Consider the following 22,669-nt stretch of genomic DNA (forward strand, 5'->3'; position numbering starts at 1 on the left):
GTCAGTTTTTTGAGTGGTTATTTTGAGTCATTTAGGTTTACAATATTTGTTTTGACATCACAAGTTAAATGGTTTTATAATTTATAATTGCAATTTTTTTTCTTCTTCTTAAGCTGTTAATTTGCTAGTTGCTTCTACTACTGTGTATTTGCGACGACATGAGATTAAATGTAAGACTTCTATGCTTTATTTTATAAAAACACGTACAAACACATATAAAAAAATTATATGCATCTATGTGATTTTGTATTTATATAAGCTGGTCAATCTATCCAACCAAAAAAAAATCCGTCCCCCCACACTACAAATCCTAGTTCCGCCCCTGGTGAAGAGATTCTCGAACAAAAACGTTTACATTAACTGAATTTTTAGACCATTATTTTTTTAAACTGCATGCTGTTAGCGAAAATCATGGTCTTACCTCTCTGTCACGGCTCATGATTTTCAGGTTTCTCTATCAAAGAATGAGGATAAAGTTTGTTGTCTACCCACGACAAATGTCCGGTTCAGCGCCTTTGATCCCGTGACCAGCATGAGACACAGGACACACAAAAACACTATCTCAACGACCAACGAACTGCCCAACATCCTGCTTGCGCTGTCTATAAATGGCAGTGATCCCTTCCTCAAGACATCTCAAGCTAGCCCACAAAATCCCTCTGGTGCTTTCTTTATTAAACAACCAGAATTTGAAGCTTTAAGATGATAAGTACTACAACATCTTCAATGAAGATGAAAATTCTGTGTTTAACACTTTGTTCCCTTTTCTTGTTTTGCTCTGCTTTCACTTCTGATGATTACGCTGACGCTCTTGAGAAATCTATTCTCTTCTTTGAGGGGCAGAGGTCAGGAAAATTGCCATCAAACCAGAGGGCCTCGTGGAGGGGAGATTCTGCGCTGTCAGATGGCTCTTCTGTTAATGTATCAAGCTTTACTGTGGTGTTTGTCATTGCTGAATTTTGATCTACTGTAAACTAATTTTCATTGCTTGTGAATTGCAGGTGGACCTTGTGGGAGGTTATTATGATGCTGGAGATAACGTCAAGTTTGGCCTGCCAATGGCCTTCACCACTACAATATTAGCATGGAGTGTCATCGAGTTTGGTAGCTCAATGCACAGCCAGCTTGAGCATGCCAAATCTGCCATCAAATGGAGCACTGATTATCTTTTGAAAGCAGCCACTGCAACCCCTGACGCTTTATACGTACAAGTGAGCAAAAACAATACACCAACAAAAAATATGGCAAATCAACACTAATTAGGGTTGGCTGGAGTGATAAATCATTTGGTCTTGTACAACTCCCTTTGAGCGTAAATAATTTATTGGGGGCCACGCCCGCAAGCGAAAGCCCACGCTTTATCTGACTCGTGTAGAGGAGGTGTTTTGCACGTTTGCCCAAAAATTTAGTCGGAGCGAAGCCCAGATACCCCATTATTAAATAATAATAATAAAAAATGAATCCTTACATTACAGTTAATGCTCATCACAGTGCTAAAGAGCTTATAATGGTTTGGTGCTGAATGGTGCAGGTGGCAGATCCAAACCAGGATCATCAATGCTGGGAGAGGCCTGAAGGAATGGACACGCCACGCAATGTATACAAGGTATCTGCTCAGAACCCAGGATCTGAAGTTGCAGCAGAGACAGCTGCTGCACTGGCGGCGGCTTCAATAGTATTCAAAAACTCCGACCCCTCTTATTCCTCCAAATTGCTTCATACAGCCATAAAAGTAAACATCCAGACCACTTGTGTTCTTGGTTTACCTGTTCTGTTCTCTGTCTCTGCAGCTTAATTAACAAGAAAGCTCATCACAATGGTGCAGGTGTTTGAATTCGCAGACAAGCATAGAGGTGCTTACAGTGACACTCTCAATTCGGTTGTCTGCCCATTTTACTGCTCCTACTCAGGCTACAATGTAAGACATATTCAATTTGCTTCTAGCTTTGTTTATACTTAACAACAGTTATTGACCCCCACTTCTGTTAATTAGGATGAACTTCTCTGGGGTGCTTCATGGATTCATACAGCCTCAGGGGACAGTTCATACTTGGACTACATCCAGTCTAATGGCCACACATTGGGAGCTGATGAAGATGACTACTCCTTCAGTTGGGATGACAAGCGGGCTGGGACCAAAGTTCTACTTTCCAAGGTCTTATTACAAACCACAGGAAAAATAGTTTTTAAAAGTCGTCGCTAAAGGCCTTAATATCGTCGCTAATGACTCTTAGTGACGACTTTTGTTGCTGCTAGTGCGGCCACATTTGCACCGTCGATAAAAACTCATTAGCGACGACTATTAGGTGATAGCATTGCAGATTGCTGCTAAAATACTCTGCATAAGACGACTTGTCGTTGTTATTATCAAGTTATCAGCAACGACACTTGGTCGCTGCTGATATTGATCTTATTAGCGACGACAATTTAGAGTCGGTTGTTGCTGCTCTACATTATCTTAGAGGTCTCATGAGAATTACCTTTCTTGGAACTTTTCCACAGAGTTTTCTAGAGAAAAAATCTGAAGGATTTCAGATATACAAAGAACACTCGGACAACTACATATGTTCTCTAATTCCAGGAACACCTAGTTTCCAGGCTCAGTATACCCCTGGTCAGCAATCTCCTTCCTTTTTTTCTTCCTCTGCTTGTATATTGAAATGCCAATATTGGTATAGGTGCAGCTCACATTACCACAGTATGGGGGGCCTGTCATCATCTCAATAGAGATAATGATAGGTTGTTTTCAGTATATGGACGACAGTGACTCCCCCATGCTGTGATGTGAGGCAAATTTTCACTCCAAGGAGATGCACCTCAATGGTAAATATTGCATGAATACTGCCTAATTATTATAGTTTACAGGGGGGCTTCTTTACAAAGGAAGTTCAAGCAATCTGCAGTATGTTACTTCCTCAGCTTTCCTCCTCCTGACATATGCAAACTATCTTTCCTCCAGTGGTGAAGCTGCCACATGTGGTAGCTCAAAGGTGACAGTAGAAGAAATCATCAAACAGGCAAAGAAGCAAGTTGACTACATTCTAGGAGATAATCCGGCAAAGATGTCTTACATGGTGGGCTTCGGGGACAAGTTTCCACAGCACATCCACCACAGGGGCTCCTCTGTACCATCCGTACATGAACACCCTGATCACATTTCCTGCAACGATGGGTTTCAGTACCTCAAATCCGGTTCTCCCAATCCAAATGTCCATGTAGGAGCTATTGTTGGTGGCCCTGATAGCGGAGACAGTTTCTCCGATGATCGGAATAACTACCAGCAATCTGAGCCGGCTACATATATAAATGCACCTTTTGTTGGTGCTCTTGCTTTCTTCTTACGCAATCCCACCATCCAGTAATGACACTCTCATTACCTATGGCCTGAGGATTAGTATCAGATAGAATATATGAAAAATATTATCTGTAACTTTCTTGTATTATTTTCTCTTTCTTGCTTCCGCTCACCATTACCATGTAAGTTTGAAACTTAGATGGAGTGGATTTGAAGAGAAATATGCTTCCATCTATCAACAGAGAAACTTTGAAGATCTCTTTATCTTGAATTTATTTTTGCTTTTCTAGGTAGCTCAATCGACTGGGACTATGCTTAATGCACTTCTCCAAGTGGTAGCTCATATCCCTTAAATTAAGGTTAACAAATATTATATAAATTTCTTGATTTAGAGAATACAAAATGATCAACATTTATTCCAAATAATTTATATCCTTAACAAAACAAAGGGATTACACTAAGGATCTTTCCTACTATGAACAACATATAAAAACAAACAAGTAATGAAAATGCTACCTCAAGAGGTAGCTCAATCGGTTAGGACCACGCCTAATGAAGCGGAGAATACCAGTTCGAATTCTCCTCTCCCTCTTGTGCGGACATGTCAAATATATATATTCTTGCTTTTCAAACTCAATAATGTGGAATAAAGGTCAGAGAGAATGACACATAAATTAAGGTGGTTCGGCATATAGCCTACATCTAGGCACTGAAGCCTTATATGCTACATATTTCCTTAATTTATAATTTGAGTACACAACTCTCTATTTATAGAGCTTTACATATAATTTAAAATATTTTAAATACAATCATATCCCTTAAATTAGGGTTAACAAATATTATCTAAATTCTTTAATTTAGGGAATACAAAATCAACATTTATTCTAAATAATTTATATCATTAACAAAACAAATGGATTACACTGAGGATATTTCCTACTATGAACAACATATAAAAACAAACGAGTAATGAAAATGCTACCTCAAGAGGTAGCTCAATCGGCTAGGACTACGCCTAATGAAGCGGGGATTATCAGTTCGAATCTTCCTCCCCTTCTTATGCAGACATGTCAAAAAAAAAAAAAAAAAATTATGAAAATGCTACCAAAAATCTTATTGGCAGCGCAATAAATTTAATTTAACTAATCAGCCAATCAGGCTTACCAATAGGCCTGCATATTCAAAGCCCACGACTTGAACTTTTCCTAAAAATTAACCCAAACTAGAATGGGCCGGGACGTTGCAATACTACTTCCACAAGAAGTGTCTAACTTTCAAGGGTTGCAGTAGCCTACAATTTGGCCCTAACACTGCATGATATGAACCTAGTAGTCTCGTAAGATCGTATGATAGCAAATTAGCAATCCCTTCTTAAGTTATTTTATTTTATTTTTTTTATCAGATTCAAGAGGAGAGAATTACAAAAGATGGTCATTTTCACTCGAAATAAATAAAAGGGAAAAAAGTATGAATGTATCTAAACATTAAGTGAGAGGCGGCGCATCCAGCAACATGTGCAACAAAATTAGCACATTTAAATATTTTAAAAGCCTTCTATTATAGGATGAAAAACATCTGATACTGAATGTTAGCAATAACCTGTTCCATCCTCTAGCCGGCAAAAAGATGAGGATCAATAATGGTTAGGATGGAAGTCGAGAAATCTCCTTCAATGAACAATTGAGAGCAACCAGAATACGCTGCCAATCTAACTGCCAAGAAGGCTGCATGGGCTTCTCTCAAGCTAGCCTTCATGGATCGGAGCTTTAGAGAATAAAAAGAGTAACGCTAAAAATCATAATTTTTTCTCACGACTATTTTATTTATTTATTTTTTATTTTCTGGGGGAGGTGGAACCAATCAAGTTATATCCATTAAGAAAAGTATTTTTATTTTTCTTTTAAATCTGGACACAGATAGTGACAAACATAGCTTCACTCTCCGGATTCGAATCATTTTCCTTCTTTGCAAGTTCGCTCGACTCTTTTTCAAAGAGCTGAGCCGGCAAATAACAACTTTCCCGTCCTACCCCCAACCGACAAAGCCTGTCCTTGATGGCAACCTTGTAATTTCCGTATCAGAATGTAAAAAGAATTTCATTTTCCCATTTCATATAGGGTATTAGTTGATATTAATTGTCTCCATTTGTTAATTTATTTATTTTATAGAGAATAATGATGGTTAATAAAAATTCTTAATAGATTTTCGGGCTTGAAGGCAAGAACATTATCTCAGCCAGGCAGCTAAGAACAAACACTGATCAAATCAATGGTTGCTTCTTTTGCCAACATTCACACTGTCTATGTTTGTTGTCATTGCCATTCACTTGATCTGTATCTGTATGGCCAGAAATCAAGTGGCTTCATGAAACTCATAATCTTGATATTGGAAATCTGTTGAGGCAGATTAATTAAATATTACTCTAAATTCTCATATGGCTGCTTGGGAAAGTATATATCTATCTTCGATCCTTGGATGATTGTAGGAAACCTCCACTGCCAAGCAGCCTCAAAGCAAACTTTGATGTGGCTACAAGTACAACATCTTCATTTTCTGTTGTGGTTGCTGTTCCCAGTGATGATTTTGGAAAGGTAGTGGCTGTTTGTACCTCAAAAATCAATGAAGGGGAAGAAAAACCCTATTTTAAGGGTTTATCTTACATTTTATTTTTATTTTTTTTATATTTTTTGAATAAATGAGAGTAATATTTTTAGAAAAATCAAATCTGATTATAGGAGATTACAATCATTATAACAAATATTTGAAATCAAATACCCTAATATTGTATCTTTTGATTCTCTCTGTTTTCTATTTTGAAATATTGTTTGTAGCCTTTTTTTTTGCTTATCTTGCTTTGAATAAAAAAAGACTAATAGAGGTAAAATGTTTATTATATTGAATTGTATATGATTATAGTACAATAGAGACATCTATAAAGAAAGGAAATGTGTCACATTAGATAAAGGGGTGAGGTATGCAAGACCAAGCATATTAAGAAAACAATATAATTATTGTGATAGAAGGTAAATAAGGACAAATTACCAACTTAATATACAAATTCGTCAGATCTAATAAATTAAAAATAAAAATTTAATGATACATATAAAAATTTAGAACAAAGTTTTTATTCAATACGTGTTTTAAAAAATATATATATATAATTTGAATATATAAGAATGAAAAATTTGTCAAAAAAATATGCAAATAATTTTAATTTAGTAAAAATAAAAATAGTTAAGAAGGAAATAGGAATACGAAGTCAAAGTCACCTCAAATGTCAGAAAGATCATACGCGTTCAATTCCACGTCTTCTTATTCTTATTCTCCTTCTCTCGAGCTCGCTGAAGACTTGTGTTCCTTAGTTCGGTGAAGCGTAATCGTCCGCTTGTGGTTTATTTAATCCAACCTCTGCAACCACCAAATCCGACCGCAGATCTGAGAGATCTACACCGTCCTCTCATGGCTCTCCCGACGCGCTCCGTTTTCCTATCTCTCTTGCTCTTCCTCTCAATGTCTATTTCTCTGGCGGAGATCCGCTTCACGGGCGTCCGATCCGACAACCGGCCCATAATCCCCTTCGACGAGTTCGGGTTCACGCACAGGGGCCGCCTGGAGCTCAACGTGTCCGGGATCTCGCTCTCCAAATCGAACCTCGAACTCAACAAGGTCGGGTTCTTCCTCTGCACCCGCGACTCCTGGATGCACGTGCTCCAGCAGCTCGAGGACGGCGAGGTCGGGTGCGCCCTCCTCTCCGACCTCGTCAAGCAGGTCTACACCTTCGACGCGCTCAAAGCCAAGAAGGAGTTTAACACCGTTTTCAATGAAACCGACGCCGATCAGTACACGCTCGTGTTCGCGAACTGTTTCAACAGAGACCTCACGGTCTCGATGGACGTGAGCTCGGCGATGTACAATCTCGACGGGAGGAGCGGTCGCCGGGACTATCTCTCCGCCGGGAAGACCGTGCTCCCTAGGGTTTACTTCATCTTCTCGCTGGTCTACTTCGTCCTCGCCGGAATCTGGATCTCCGTGCTCTACAAGAAGCGATTGACCGTGTTCGGAATCCACTTCTTCATGCTAGCCGTGCTCATCCTCAAGGCTCTGAACCTCGTCTGCGAGGCCGAGGACAAGTCGTACATCAAGCGCACCGGAAGCGCGCACGGCTGGGACGTGTTGTTCTACATCTTCAGCTTCTTGAAAGGAATCACCCTGTTCACGCTGATCGTGTTGATTGGTACCGGATGGTCGTTCCTGAAACCCTACCTTCAGGACAAGGAGAAGAAGGTGTTGATGATTGTAATCCCGCTACAGGTTATCGCTAACATCGCTCAGGTCGTGATCGACGAGAGCGGTCCATTCGCGCAGGACTGGGTGACGTGGAAGCAGGTGTTCCTGCTCGTCGACGTGATCTGCTGCTGCGCCGTTCTGTTCCCAATCGTGTGGTCGATCAAGAACCTCCGCGAGGCCGCCAGGACCGACGGCAAGGCCGCGGTGAATCTGATGAAGTTGACCCTGTTTAGGCAGTACTACATTGTGGTTATTTGTTACATTTACTTCACGCGTGTGGTGGTGTACGCCTTGGAGACCATCACTTCGTATCGGTACCTTTGGACCAGCGTCCTGGCTGCGGAGTTGGCGACCCTGGCGTTTTATGTGTTTACAGGGTATAAATTCAAGCCCGAGGCGCATAATCCGTATTTCGTGATCGATGACGACGAGGAGGAGGCGGCAGCCGAGGCGCTAAAGCTCGAGGACGAGTTCGAATTGTGAGGATGGTGTCAAAGGAAGAGTGACCATTGGAGCTGGTGCAGTGATTGAGGTAGAAAATTCATACTTTTACAAATGGGTCTTGTTAAATTTGAGTATTATAGGCATTGCGTAGGTAGAATTCGTGCTATGTTATCTTTGTTGTGTTGATTGATCTGCTGCGCCTGTTACTAGGATAATTTCATAGACCTCTTATGTATGTCTGTGAATTGGATAGTATTTGTAAGTATTGATACCAGATCCTTTGCATTTCAATTTTTGGGGAAAATGGCTGTGTTTTATATCAAGTTCTACAACTGTGAATGTGAAAGCTTAAAATGTTGTAATCGTTTTTCAACTAATTAGTTGATGGGAATTGAATAAATGAAACATTCCATAAACTGTCAGCCTCCTGAATGCGACAGACTTGATTAATGGAGTTATGCACTTATAGAGTTGAGTGGATGCTTATTGAAACATGATAAACTGATTCAATTGTAGGGTATGATTGCCTAGTTGCAATTGCTCGACAGTGAGATGGTTTATGTCTAGCTTGTTAACAAATATTGTAAAAATGTGGACTATGGTAGAGCTATGGTACCCATCACTGTGCTGCTTGGATTGTGTAATGCAAGACGCGGTCTATTTTTCATATAGGGGTCTTAATACGTCTTATTTGTTTCTCTTATTTTTTTCTTCGTTTTGTGTGTGTGTGTGTTGGGAGGGAGGGGGGAAAGCGTTCACATTGGGCTCATCAAATTTACTCTCTATTTTAGCTAAAACCCCTCATATCTTTAGCTGCCAATGAAAAATACCAAATTCGGTGAGCGTAATGGAGAGCCTTTTCTCCCCCATTTTAATGTTTTGGCTAGCCTACCATGAATGCTCATCAATTGGTACCTAATATTATAAGTAAACAAGAGGCAGGATCTTGAAACAAGAGTGCCAGTTCAAAGTATGGTCTATTGGGGTTGTTCTGTATGTGGCTTATTCCTGGTTAATGGGCTCTTGAGAATACAAACAAAGATCTCTGTTATTTGAAATTTTTGAAGATTAAACATTACAAATGCATTTTGTAAACTAAAAGTAAATCAAATGAAGGTCTTTCTCATACTTGAACCAAAAAAAAAAAAAATTTATATAAAGATCACTCTGAATCACTTCTAACTAGCTTAAGTTACCGTGACTGAAATGAATTATGCCCATCATTTCACCTTGAAAACGAAAAATGTTATTCAGCTTGAGAACATTTATTCTAATTGTTACATGGACAAATGCATTTAGTACAACCTACTGAGTGTTAACTATACAAGTTGTGTTGACCTTCTTTCCCTCCTCCCCCTTGGCTAAGAGATGCCTCTCTTTGAAGTTGACATTGTCTGAGAGAGGTAACCAGTGTCATAAGTTTTTCCATGATCTTGTAAGGTATTTCAGTTTGTCAGCAAATAGCATCACTTAGCTCTAACAGTAGCATCGGCATTTGAAAAATCAGCTTGAGATCACAATTTTCTGCCAGAGAATGAATGAAGAAATTTATAAGGATAGTAGACTGTTGGTGGACAAAACTATATATGCATTTGTGTGTTTTTTTTTTTTTATATATCAGAAAATTTATTCATTATCTTTCATTCGATGCATGTAGACATCTCTAGAAGTTTTGAGTATTTTTTTTTTCAGCAAATAGGTAAGTCGGAATCCTCACCTAGTGGTGCTGTGCTGTATTCGTCCTTCTAACTGTAGTTGATGATGGCAGAATGCATAGGTTAACATGCTTCTTGTGCAAAGATATGATTTATGGTTGAAATTGAAAAGTTAGGTGTTATCATTGCACAAATTGGCTTCGAGAGTGAGATTACAGGTGTAGGTTTTGATTTGGAATTGTTCTTAAGGTACTATGTATAAATTTCAGATTTGTTTTCTGATTATATTTAATCTCACTACCAAACAGCCGAGGCTCATGCCATACTGGATGCAAATCCCTTCGTTGTCACTTCTAAGTTAGCAAGTATGTAATTTATCAGCCCAGGTTGTCGCTGTAAGAACTGCCTTAGCTGCCTAGATTGTTTGAGGGGTTTCTCTTACGAGGATGGATATGGGGTTGAAACCATTTTTGCTTTGATCTTTTCTAATTTGGCCTTATCTGGAAAGTTTTGGTTTTATGATCTTAGCAGTCTATTAGTTTGATGTATGGCCTTGACCTTCTTTGCCATCTGAACTTTGGATTTTAATTTGTTATTATGAGAATTAATTCAGGAATTTTGACTAGTATATACTGTATATTCAGTAGTTGAGGGGTTGCTTTCACTATGTATTTTCAATCTTATGCATTTAATTCTGAGTTAATAGGTGCAAGTTGACTATTCGACTTTTGAGTGTCGTTAGGGATACTATAGTGTTTTATTACGAATTCCTTGCAAATTTACATGACAATTTATGTAGCACTTACCACGTGAGTTACTAGACAATTAAATTTACTTGTCAAATGTTGCTTAATTTTTTTAGCGTTAAGATACTGCCACGAGTTTGTTAAAAAGTTGTAATACACTAAGCATTTTTCTCGACCTTTTGCTTATGTAAGCCGAGTACAATAAAGAAACCCAGTACAATCCAACATTTCTTACCAACCAAGAACTTCTTGGTTGTCTGTTGTCATTTGAGGGGTTTGGTTTATTATGAAAATATTTTATAGATTGATGTATGCTAAAAAGATATCAATTTATTGTCCTTAGTTCATTCTCGGCTTTTAAAAATAGTTGCCCCACCTCATGGTTTCAGAAGTTGACATTATCGGTGACGAGTAAACTTATCATGTACAAAATAAAAAGAAGGGGTGGACAATAATTTTAATGTGCTAAATTCTAAGGGCAGGAATTTAGGGGTTTGACTAGTTAACTAAATAAATTGGGTTACGACCCGAACTTAATACGCAAACATGAAAAATTGTCACCCAAAATTTAATCTTTCACAGTACCTTCCAGATAACAGCCATTTCAAGTAAACTAGGAATTTTATGCAATTTAAAATTGTAATGCAATAAAAACTAATGGCTTTGCACTTTATGAGAAGTGATTTACATGTCATGGATATGATTTTTTTTTTTTTAACAATTTTGAGGTTATTTAGGTGACAAATATGGTAAATAATGAAGTGATAGACGTTGATATGGTAAACGTTTCCCTATTTAATTTCTCTTTAATATAAAAACAGGGGTTGAGATTTGAAGAAATCTAGTTGGTAGAATATCTTAATAATTCTAAAAACAATTAATCCGTTTTTCACTTAATTGTCCAATTGGACAAAAAAAATTTTGCTAAAAAAATTTGTTAAATCCTATAAAAAAAAAAAATATCATAAATGGGAGAGAGGCCATGGCCTCCCCTAGTTTTGAAATTTTTCCTTATTTACTTTTGGGATTTCATGTGTTTACTATAGATTGGTTATCACACGAAAAGCCATGATCCTTGAAGCTTCGAAGAACTTCCTTGATTTTGCCTTATAGCGGTGTTAGGGGTATCTTCCCATTTTCTAAATGATCACCAAATATATTAGGTGGGAAAATAGAGCTTTTCTTTATAGAAAACTAAAAGAGATTTTTTGAAAAAACCTCATTTTCAAGCTTCTCCAAGATGCAGTGGGCTTTTTTAGAGCAAAAAAAAAAAAAAAGGGCAACCCTAGGGTGATAATCAAAAGTTAATTATAGTTACTTATGGTCATTGTGGCATTTGCTTAACAATGGATTATCTACTTTTTTATCTAAAACAACTAAATCAAAAACTACTTTTTCTTATTTTAGTCGATTTGCACTCTATATCAGAGTATTTATGTTTTTTTTCTCAATAACATTTAGGTATTTTTGCTTTATTTTTTTTCTTTTATTTCATTTTCTAAACATATACTTGCTTATGATGAGAGAGAAACTGAGACGAATGAATAAAGAAAGAGACAGAGAAAGAGAAAAAATTGTTAAAAAAAAAAAAAAGACTTAAGGATCCATCTATCGTGCTTCCTTACGTTTGGACAAACATTATAGATAAAATGCAGAATGTATTTGGTCTAGAGATTCGGATGGAGAATGAAAATAATAAGGAACAAACAACAGATTGAGCTGCCAACATTAGAAAACTATTGCGCGTTAGAACGAGCAACAAATTGAGCTTTAAAAAGCCGTCACGCATCAAAACAAGCAACGAATTAAACTTTAGAAAACCCGTTGCTCTAACGAGCAAGCAACTCTCGATTTGCCAATGAAAAGTTGAAACCCATTATGTTGGAGAATTCCTTAATCTTATTAGCATGGTAAAGAGGTTCAAGAACAGCAATCAAGGATTTATTATACATCTTTCTTTATACAAGCTTGACAACCCTCCTTCAACAGAAAATGCCAAGGTTGCTCAAAGCCACTTTGTTGATGTCCGAAAGCGTCCTCCAATCTCTGTGCTCTCAGCTGCTCCACAGAGTAGACATGCCACCACAACCACCAGTGAGCTGTCTACCTCGGCTAACTGCACAAGTATTTCTGGAGCAGCTGAGCCTAGACAACTTTCTTGTGCATGTGCCATGGGCCTGTACTAAACCGTATCCACATAGAGGGCATTTTTTTTTTCTCTTCTTTTCTTTTTATCTATAGTAGTATATATCATAAAGTTAGCCTATATTATTGAAAAGATGAATCACTTTATTCTATATTGAAAAGATGAATCGCGTGAGTGAACTATACTCAAATCTTATATTGATTAGTTATTATACGAGATTAGACTTTATGAATGATGTTAAAAGTTTTAAATGTAATTTAATTAAGGGTTAAATATATTATTTACTCATGTGGTTTAACTTCTTTATTTTTTTATTTCAAGAGGCCTATCTGGTTTGCTTAAAGACAGAGATGGTCCCTCCGTTCAAAATTTGACGGAATGCCACGTCAGCACCAATCGCAGTTTGACACATATCCACATAATTAATTAATTAAAAAACTTATATTTAATTAATTTTTTTTTAAAAAAAAATAATGGTCACCCCCTTTGGCCATGGGGGTGGTTCGGCCACCCCCAGACTGGTCAGTTTGGAGGTGGCCAATCACCCCCAAGGGCCAATTGAAAAAAAAAATTGCCAAAAAGCCCTTGGGGGTGGCTCGGGCTATGGGGGTAGTTCGGCCACCCCAGACCAACCTTGGGGGTGGTTCAGGCACCCCCAAGGGCCAATTGAAAAAAAAAAAAAACAATTTTGCCGAAAAGCCCTTGGGGTGGCCAAACCACCAACCCCCAAACTTTTTTCTTTTCTAAATTTAATTTTTTTTTAAAATTTTAATTAAATATAAAATTTTAATGTTTTTTAATTAAAAAAATTATTTTTTTAATTAATTAATTATGTAGACACGTGTCAAACCGTGATTGGTGCTAACATGGCATTGTGTCAAATTTTAGACGAAATTTTGAGGGAAGAACCATCTTTGTCTATGGGTCAAAAAATAAAAAAGTTAAAACCACAAGGGTAAATAAAGTATTTAACTATTTAGTTAATCCTTTTAGAATGAAAGTCGTCAATCATGTACGAGCTTAAGTTTGGAATTCCTAGTTCATGTTAAATTTTTTTGATTTTGTTACGGATATTTGTAATATGGTATATTGGGAATAAGAAAAATGTTGTTAAAATATTAATTAAATAATTAAATTCACATTTACCTACCAACTTAAGCTTTTTGATATAAGAGGTTATTTACTTAGTTCCAGTATATCAGAGCAAAAGTCATAAATTTGAACATTATTTTCGTCAATTCACTTTTTATTTTAATTAAATATTTTTAATATTGGACGGAGATAAATGATAATTTATCCAATGTTGTTGAATAAACTAGTTTATAAACCAATGGAGCATAAAAAACAATAGAGGGAGACAGCCATGTTGAGCCTGCAGAATGAGTAGATGATTGTTGGGACCCTCAAGTTAGCCTACAACGTCATTTCGTTGTCAACTTTTCAGGACTTAGAAACATTGGTTGGATGCCGAATTTGATCGAAGGTGAGAGAGCTCATTTGATGTATTTGTCTTGTGGAATCCCAGCAGATCATTTTTTATTTGTGTGATCCAAAAACGTATTATAAACAAACAAAGGAGTTTTTCTCACTAAGCTTATGGAGCTTCCCAAACCCTTTTATTCTTAGAAGATCATTTTGTAAATTATGGGAGAAAATAAATAATTAATTATATAAACAAGGCCTGCTTTTGTTGCTTCTGAGGAACATTTGAGAAAGATGCTCACTTGCATCACCAGTGCTTCATGTGGGGTTGTGGTAAACGAATGATTGCCCCATGGTAATTAATTGCCTTGCTTGGGTGGTGTATCTCAGTATGAAGAGTAGGTAGAGTTATTAAATATTGATGATGGTTGAAATCTGCCATGCCGAATTCAGGACCAAAAAGCCTTTAATACCTGCAAGGAGAGAAGAATCAGCACAAAGGCTCGCCGATTGGGCCTGCAGGGTACCTCTAATGCCGAAATCAGTGGAGTAGAACCACCAAAAAAATGAACTAAACTCGGCGAGAATGGGTAACATTGTGCGTTTTTTGTGTCTTACCTTAATTTTTGGTCGAAGTTGGGTCGTATGTGGGTTGTCCATGACATTTGGCTACCAGCTTCGATAAGGGATGCTCCTTGTTGTTTTCTCCGATGGCGTGCACGACTTAGGTGGGATTACATGTCACCTGCTACTGTGCCAGAAGGAGCATGGCGCCCCCTCATCGGTTCTGGCATGATTCTCCTAGTAATATGGCTGACAACATTGGGATTATGATTTGGCTAAGTGGAAAAAGTGATACGGTGCTTTGCAGGCTTACCCATTTTCCGCAGTCACGGGAATGATATTATTGGGCCGATTTGAGCTTGGGTTGGTTGTGTATCAAATATCAACCCTAGTTTAATTATGCTCAAGAGGTTTAGCTCTTGATGCAATGGTCAGGGCAACTGGCAGTGTATAGTTGCAGCATCAAATCTGGATTTGTTATATATAACACACTGTTGATTGAATTGAGTTTGCAACTTACATGGTTTCAGTAGACTCAAGTCTCTAACCATATTAGTTTTGAGCTTTTAGGTGAGATTGCAATTTTTCTTTTCAGAAAACCTACTTTGTTGGAACTGTTGTCAGTTTAAGATTGACAAAGAACAGAGACAAGAAACCAGTTCATTTATATGTTCCTGTTGGATTTCTTTCAATTGAGTTGACCAAATAGTAATGACTGGCATATGGGGGGCCTCCCTTGCATTAATCACTCTAGATGAATCACTGTGGAAGTAGCTGGTTTGGGGAAATAAATAAACAGGACACATTCATTAAGAAATGGCAGAGAAAGAGAGAAGGAAGACTAGCCTCCACCTCAGAATTAACAAGGATGAGGTGCATGTGATGTATCCCTTTCCCTTTTGCAATCCACATCTTGAAAGCAATTTCCAGGATCAAATGGGCCTACTCCTATTACTTTCCTGACAGGGAAAATCCCCATTAGAAAAAGGAAAAGAAAAAGGAAGCAGCAAAGGAGAAAGCAAAAGTCTTCAAAGAAAAGCACACAACATATAAAGAAACAAGTAGAAGGACATGGAGGAGATGATGATGATGATGATCAGTAGCCCAGCAAATCCCAGAAATGAAACCATTTCTTCCGAACCCATCACCACCTCCAGTTGCCCCAGCTGGAAACTGTACGAAAATCCATTTTATTATCCTCAGCTTCATCCACAAGAACAACAACAACAGCAGCATCAGCAATGTCAAAGTGACAAGCACTTTCATCACCTACACCTTCATCGCTCTACTCGAAAGATTGCTGCCTCTTTCTGGGATTTAACCTTCTTCAGGCCCATCATGGAGTCCGAGCTTGAATATGCTCAAACCCAGATCATCGAATTGAAGACCAAGCTTGAATATGAACGCAAGACACGTAAGAAGGCAGAGTCAATGAATAAGAGGCTAGCCAAAGAGCTTTCTGAGGAGAGAAGAGGAAGAGAAGCAATGGAGAGGGTGTGTGAAGAGCTTGCCAAAGAAATTTCATCTGATAAAGCAGAGATCAGTAGGATGAAGAGAGAGATGGAAGAAGAAAGAAAGATGCTCAGGATGGCTGAGGTGTTGAGGGAAGAGAGAGTTCAGATGAAGCTCACTGAGGCAAAGATTCTGTTCGAAGAGAAGCTGTTGGAATTGGAGGAGTCTAAGGAAAAGAATCAAGAAGATAATCCTCCAGGAACCACCAATGCTTCTTATGCTTTTTCTAGCTTTTCAGGGAAGTTCAAACAGTCAGCTTGCAATGATAATAGTGGGATTGATTCAAGGGAATCCACAAGTGAGAAGTCATCAGCTTGTAATGATGCAGATGCAGATGCAGATGCTATTGTTTTGGGCTTGAAATCTTGTAATATCGATAAGGTTGGTGTTTCATTCATGACAAATCAGAGAAAAGCCTCACCAGAACCTGAGAATCCTCACATAAAGCGAGGGATCAAAGGGTTTGTTGAATTTCCAAGAGTTGTTCGAGCAATTGGATCCAAAAGTAAGCCTTGGGGCACAAAGCTGGAGTGCCAGCAGGCTCAACTAAGGATTCTGCTCAAACAAAGGAGTCCTATCCGATCCAATAATCTTATTATGAGTTGAAGATCATATGAAGTCCCTTGTTCTTCTCACCTCTTTGTGTCTTGATAAATTTTGTTTGGTTTTAATCTGTAATATTTACTTTTTATTTGTTTGATATTGTTTTTTCAACAGGGCCAGCACCCAGAACCCCAAATTTACTGGTTTGAAAAATCATCAGAATTGAATGAAGTAAATATGTTTTGAGTTTGTTTCAATTGAAAGTTTGTTTATGATAATATAAAAGTATTTGTTTGAATGTTTGCAGACTATTATTAGAAGTTAAAATGATCAGTAAAGTGTTCCTTTGGATCTGAGCATTAGGTGTTATTGCAAGATCTGTTAAAGGCTTAATATTTCTTTTTAACTTCTGAAGACACTTGCACACGTGCTCATGCTTGACTTTTACAGCAAGGGGTTTTATGGCCCTCGACTAGAATAAATATATTCAACAGATTTTATGGAAGAGGGGAAAATAAAGAATTTTTCTTTTAAGTAAAAGATTCATTGAAATCTTCAATTTTTCTTTTAGAACACTATTTCAATTTTTTTTTTTTTTTTTTTTTAAAAAAAAAAACCTAAAAACATATTAACAAACAAAATTCGAATATTTAGGCCAATAATTTTGAATTTTTTTTTTATTTTTTTTTATTATTATTATTATTATTTTTTTCTATTCAATGCGAGTATTATGTAAGTGATAAGCGGATGGGAATTCCTTACAATATATGCAGTGGACAAGCAGTCTCATGTTGAGGCTGTTCGAGCTCCACCTATTTGGACAATTTTCTGAACAACGTGAATAAGTAAGACCCAAATAGCCTCTCACATAAGGTTGTTTATTGCATATGATCATTGCACTCGATCGAGCCCGGTCCATGACAGTTTTGGTAAAAAAGAAGATTCTTCAGCCTGCCTATGATTATATACAATTTAATAATGTATGGGAAAGCAAGAACAGCTATGGCATTTGATCAAATTCCATGAACTAAACACAGTTCCAAAACACAAATAATCATTCCTAATGAAAGCTAATTGATGAAAGCTGTGATGGCTTGACTCCCTGGCATCTTTGTGGAAAAGTGGCCTTACTTTTGGGGTTCATATCCCCTTGATTCAGTTCCCATTTTATGTCTCTTTTACCTTAATGTCAATCTCACCGAATTAGAAACATAGTACAGTTTAGTTGCCTGTAATGAGATATAAAGTTGATGGTACTTGTTTTACTTCTATTGTTTCTTCAATGGAGCAGTGATTGGGAACCCAGTACCTTTCAGCGACAAGCATTTTGTTTTTTCTAAGCCTTTTCAGCAGCATGCATGTTTTGAGTATGCCATATCAGAATATGAATTGCCTCAGCCCATGTCGCGCCCTTTCGGCCTAACAGGCCCAACAAGGCCCATTTACCCTTCGGGTTGGATTGTACGTGTTTGTCAGTAGGTGAGGACTAATACTACTATTGGGTTAGCCTACTCTCCCCCTAGAAGAGTCACTTGCTAGCAGCCCAACCCGTCAAGTGCTTCAAGACAAACAGTAGGGTTACTGACAATTGCGTATTATATGACAAACAATATGACCAATCTAACAACTGCCTACAAAGGAGAATATTTTTTTGTCACAACATGCGTCACAACAATAATGTTTGTCACACGCTTAATTAGGACAATTCATACTAATAGGATTTCAAACTTCCAAGAGGAGCAAGCCATATTGAAAGGATGTCCGACGTCTAAGTAGGGCAGTCCGTACTCACAGGATGCTCTCCAGCTTGATGCTACATGGTTATATCTCCTCCACTATAAATAAGAGCCCATTATAACAAGTATAACTCTTTAAGTATTTTTCTCAACTTCTTGTTTTAAAGAATTTTTTTACCGATTTAAGCATCAGAATGCACGTTACCGACGTACACTTCCAACAAATTACCACAGCCTATATTTTCCTATCTCTCTACAGTTTTTCTTGACTAGACTACCCACATAATAACAAGACACATACACATGTACCTTAAACGTAGTATATTTTATATTCAAAATTCTATAATTTTCAAAGAGTTAGATTCGCTTTAACATCAATTGAGAACGTGCATTCATATAAACAAACATTATGATCACATCACACTCGTGAGTCGTGATACTGTTGAGACACTAATTGAAATTATTTCAAGATTCATTCTTATTTCTTAGAGTAAGCTAAGAATGTTGGGAGAATGTAAAATAATATTTCTCAAATCTAATTTGAATTTCCTTTCTTGTATTTGTATTTGTGTATATATCGGAATAAGAAAACTAAGAAGAAGAAATTAAAGATTGGTTTAGGCAAATGAGAAAAGCAAACCGAGAAATACTTTATTCTTGATAGTATAGAAAAGGCCATCATGTTGGACATGATCCAGAAATGTTATTGAATGGCCAAATTCTAGCAGCTTGTTCTACATTCAACAAACAACGTTGCCAAGAGAGACAGGTGGCATTCTTATAGACAGTCCACACTTGTTAGGAAGACCAATGAACCGATCATCGACCGGCCGCCCGAGCCGTTTTGCCACCGCCCTAAAGCAGTCACAGACGAACTTGCGATTATTCTGATCGTTGAGGTAGCGGCCGACGAATTTGAGACCACTGCAACAAGTTTCGGTTGGCTGGGAAACTCGTTTTCCAAAGTAAGAAAGGCAAGGAGCCATTTCTTCTTTGAGGTCATCACAGGTGGGCGGTGAAGCCATGGCTGAGCCGAAAACCAGCAAAAGGACAATTGCTAAGACCATGGCTGCTAGGTGACTCATGGTAATTAGTTAGGCTTTTAAATATTAATTTACTTGGTGATTGGAGTAATTAGCTTGAATCTGTTCTTCAAGTGGTGTTTATATATATATAGGTGTACATACAGGTTCTGATGATTCCAAGTTTTGTATGCATGTTGAGGCCAGTTTTTGCGCCGAAAAAAGATTTTCATGTCATAGTTTGTTAGTATCATGAAAATTAAGGTTATACAGAAAGGTGACGTACGTGAAGAACTCCAACACCCGGCCTTCACCGCATCGTGATTCTAAATTCTCTAATTTATAAACCACTGTGATCACAAGAAACTCGATCTGCTTGCCAATATCTACATAATTTTAATTCCCTTTCCCTGTTATGGCAATAATAATAAGTTAATAACTTAACAAGCTCAATAATGGAAAACCAAATTGACAAGGTTAATATATATATATATATATCGTTCTTCGTCAGCTCGTAACATTTGTCCTAAATAATGCTAGAAGTCACTATTGTTTTTCTTTTTGTGTCATTTCAAAAATTGTGCAGCTTTTAAATCACTATTAAATTTTGATCAAATAATAATTATAAAAACTAACTCATTTTTTTAGTGACACGAGAGACTTCTAACATTACCTATTTGCCGCATGATATCATCTTTCATGATATCAATGGTCATCAGGGTGCATTATAGCGGCACGTGGCGCATGAAACGTATGATGGTGTGTTGGGTTTTTATTATTGTATTTTCATTGTTTTTAAATAAGAATATATTATCTCTAGATCTGCTTTTAGTAGCGATCTATGTGATGAAGTTTTATTTGTTTTTTTCAGCTTTGTTTTCACGAATCCTCAAGAATAACGGAATTGGTTTCCCGTCGGTCTTTTGTTTTCTTATGGTTCATTTTCTGTGAACAAACCATACACTGATAACGGATGAGTTATTAGGCATAAAGAAAAATTGTCACTATGGTAGAGACAACGATTGATAAAGCACTAGTAGTAGATATTAAAAAATTAAAAAAAAAAAAAAAATGGAAGCCAAAGAATCAATAATCTGGCAGCGGATAGAGACATGATTCATTAGAATTGTTGTAGATCTAAAACTAATTGGAACGATGACTTTTTGTAGATAATTGTGTATATCATAGATAATGTTTGAGTTATAAAAATTCTAAATTGTATCTTTAGTATTATATAGAGCATTTAGCGATATTTTATTGTTTTATCGATGAAGAGATAATTTGTTAAAAAACAGAGGGAGGGGACAACCTAACTTTCGGGTCTTCGTCTACCGTATTTTACAAGCCTGAAATTAATGCATCTCACCACTTGTTTCTTTCACGTTAGAGTGAGATAAGGTTATGATAAAGTTGTGTTGAGAAGATAAATATTTTTACTTTTCTAAATGAGGTCTTGGTCTTATATAAATATTGTACGCTTAAAAATTTGGGTGAATGGTCATGACTTTTACAATACGTCTCTTAAAGTTTAATTTCTCTCAGTTTAGTATATTGGAGAAACTCCATTTTGAACTCCTAAATTACCATCCGTTTTGACTTGCCCCCCAAACTTCAAGATCTCTTAATTTGAACTATTCAACTTTCAATTGCAGTTAATTTGAACCCCTAGGTCAGATTTTAAATGACACAAGTTAGAAAATGACGTTTATACCCCTGACATTTTTATAAAATTTCAAATTAAAAATTAAAAAAATACAAGGTGACCAACAGTTGGGCCACCTTGTGACCATTTTTTTCAAAAAAAAAATTTCATATTATTTTTCAATTTTTACTTTTTTAATAAAAAGAAAATTGAAGGGTAATTTTGTCTTTTTAAGAGTTTTAACGGCAAAATTGGACAGAGGGGTTCAAATTGTCTTTAATTGAAAGTTCAGGGGTTTAAATTGGGAGGTTTTGAAGTTTTTGGGGAATGTCAAAACGGATGGTAATTCAAGAGTCCAAAGTGAAGTTTTCCCTAGTATATTCATCTTTCAATTGTTTGCAATCTCACCCATCTGTTAACTTCTTCCAAAATACCCTCATTTGTTTTAGGAAAAAAAATTGCAAAGATTAAGGTGTTGGTCTAAATTTAACTATATTTGCAAAAATATTCATGCCTTAATCTTTGCAAAAAAAATTTAAATTTTTTTTTTTTAAAAAAAAATAGAGTATTTTGAAAATTTTGTTGGGATTTAACGGAAAATCCTAACAGATGGGGGACATTAAAAAAAATTAAAAGTTTGATACACTAAATTAAGAAATTTTGAACTTTTAGAAAGAACAACGCAAAAAGAATGACAATTTAAGGGTAAGTGAAGTTTTCCTTTAGATTTATAGATTTAAGTTTGTTGAAATATTTTCAATATATATATATATATTATTTTGTGTCATGGGAGTGTTTTAAATGGAAGATTTTAAAGAGTATTGAATGAAGATTGTGTTACATTGGAAAGGAATGAGATAAAATGGATTGGAGAGGATCCAGTTCATGGTCAAGATCTCTTTCAAAGATCCAACGACCATAAAGATGCCACGTGTTTCACTTATTAAAAAATAATAAATATTTTTTAATATTTTTTTAAAAATAAATAATAAAATAAAATAATTATTTTTTGTTTTTGATATGACTCTTAGGGGTGGTTACCCCTAAGGGCCACCGTTTGGCTTGAGGGTGGCTTTGACCACCCCAGATCGGCTGATCTGGGGGTGGCTTCGATTTGGGGTGGCTGAAGCCACCCCCAAGGGCCATCCTATATATATATAGATTTGGCCCTTGGCGGTGGCCGTACCACCCTAAGGGCCATCGTTTGGCCTGAAAGTGTCTTCGACCACCCTCAAGAGCCAAATCCAAAAAAAAAAAATGAAAAAAAGGAAGGCCATCCAAGTGCCATGGGGTGGTCGAAGTCACCTTTAGGCCAAACGGTCGCCCTTGGGGGTAGTCCGACCACCCCCAAGGGCCATATCAAAAAACAAAAATAATTATTTTATTTTATTTTTTAAAAAAACATTAAATAATATTTTATTATTTTTGAATAAGTGAGACACGTGGTATCTTTGTAGTCGTTGGATCTCTTTAAAGAGATCTTGACCATGAACTAAATCCTGAAGATCCCATTCCTATTGGGAAGATAGAAAATTTTGTTGTCATTTATAAGGCCCAACAAACTTAAGCTATTAAATGAGTTATGCTATGATACACTCTAGTGCATGTTATAGTATGGTGGAAAACACCGGAGGTGCGCATGGCGTGGACTGTAA

General features: G+C 36.9%; 4 protein-coding genes across 4 annotated transcripts; 3 read left to right on the top strand and 1 right to left on the bottom strand.

Annotated features, from left to right (window-relative positions):
• Positions 1–655: 655 nt before the first annotated feature.
• LOC132175266 (endoglucanase 1-like) lies at positions 656–3,533 on the top strand. Its single transcript, XM_059587146.1, has 7 exons — positions 656–921; positions 1,002–1,211; positions 1,532–1,732; positions 1,826–1,918; positions 1,994–2,155; positions 2,503–2,614; positions 2,866–3,533. Exons 1-7 carry the CDS (start codon positions 703–705, stop codon positions 3,360–3,362), a joined length of 1,494 nt encoding a protein of 497 aa, XP_059443129.1. The 5' UTR covers positions 656–702; the 3' UTR covers positions 3,363–3,533.
• Positions 3,534–6,578: 3,045 nt separating this feature from the next.
• LOC132175883 (protein CANDIDATE G-PROTEIN COUPLED RECEPTOR 7) lies at positions 6,579–8,349 on the top strand. Its single transcript, XM_059587967.1, has one exon. The coding sequence runs from the start codon at positions 6,755–6,757 to the stop codon at positions 8,063–8,065; it is 1,311 nt and encodes a 436-aa protein (XP_059443950.1). The 5' UTR covers positions 6,579–6,754; the 3' UTR covers positions 8,066–8,349.
• Positions 8,350–15,400: 7,051 nt separating this feature from the next.
• LOC132175526 (protein BRANCHLESS TRICHOME) lies at positions 15,401–16,863 on the top strand. The gene has a single exon (XM_059587496.1). It carries the CDS (start codon positions 15,631–15,633, stop codon positions 16,675–16,677), a length of 1,047 nt encoding a protein of 348 aa, XP_059443479.1. The 5' UTR covers positions 15,401–15,630; the 3' UTR covers positions 16,678–16,863.
• Positions 16,864–19,090: 2,227 nt separating this feature from the next.
• Positions 19,091–19,417, bottom strand: LOC132174422 (probable non-specific lipid-transfer protein 3). Its single transcript, XM_059586082.1, has one exon. The coding sequence runs from the start codon at positions 19,415–19,417 to the stop codon at positions 19,091–19,093; it is 327 nt and encodes a 108-aa protein (XP_059442065.1).
• Between the last annotated feature and the right edge of the window lie 3,252 nt (positions 19,418–22,669).

The sequence above is a fragment of the Corylus avellana genome, chromosome ca3, assembly GCF_901000735.1.
Source record: "Corylus avellana chromosome ca3, CavTom2PMs-1.0".
NCBI classification, from domain to species: Eukaryota; Viridiplantae; Streptophyta; class Magnoliopsida; order Fagales; family Betulaceae; genus Corylus; species Corylus avellana.

Coding starts and splice junctions, on each gene's coding strand:
- LOC132175883 (XM_059587967.1), top strand. CDS start 6,755: ATGGCTCTCCCGACGCGCTCCGTTTTCCTATCTCTCTTGCTCTTCCTC.
- LOC132175266 (XM_059587146.1), top strand. CDS start 703: ATGATAAGTACTACAACATCTTCAATGAAGATGAAAATTCTGTGTTTA. Junction 1,212..1,531: donor CTGACGCTTTATACGTACAA/GTGAGCAAAAAC, acceptor TGAATGGTGCAG/GTGGCAGATCCAAACCAGGA. Junction 2,156..2,502: donor CCAAAGTTCTACTTTCCAAG/GTCTTATTACAA, acceptor ACTTTTCCACAG/AGTTTTCTAGAGAAAAAATC.
- LOC132174422 (XM_059586082.1), bottom strand. CDS start 19,417: ATGGTCTTAGCAATTGTCCTTTTGCTGGTTTTCGGCTCAGCCATGGCT.
- LOC132175526 (XM_059587496.1), top strand. CDS start 15,631: ATGGAGGAGATGATGATGATGATGATCAGTAGCCCAGCAAATCCCAGA.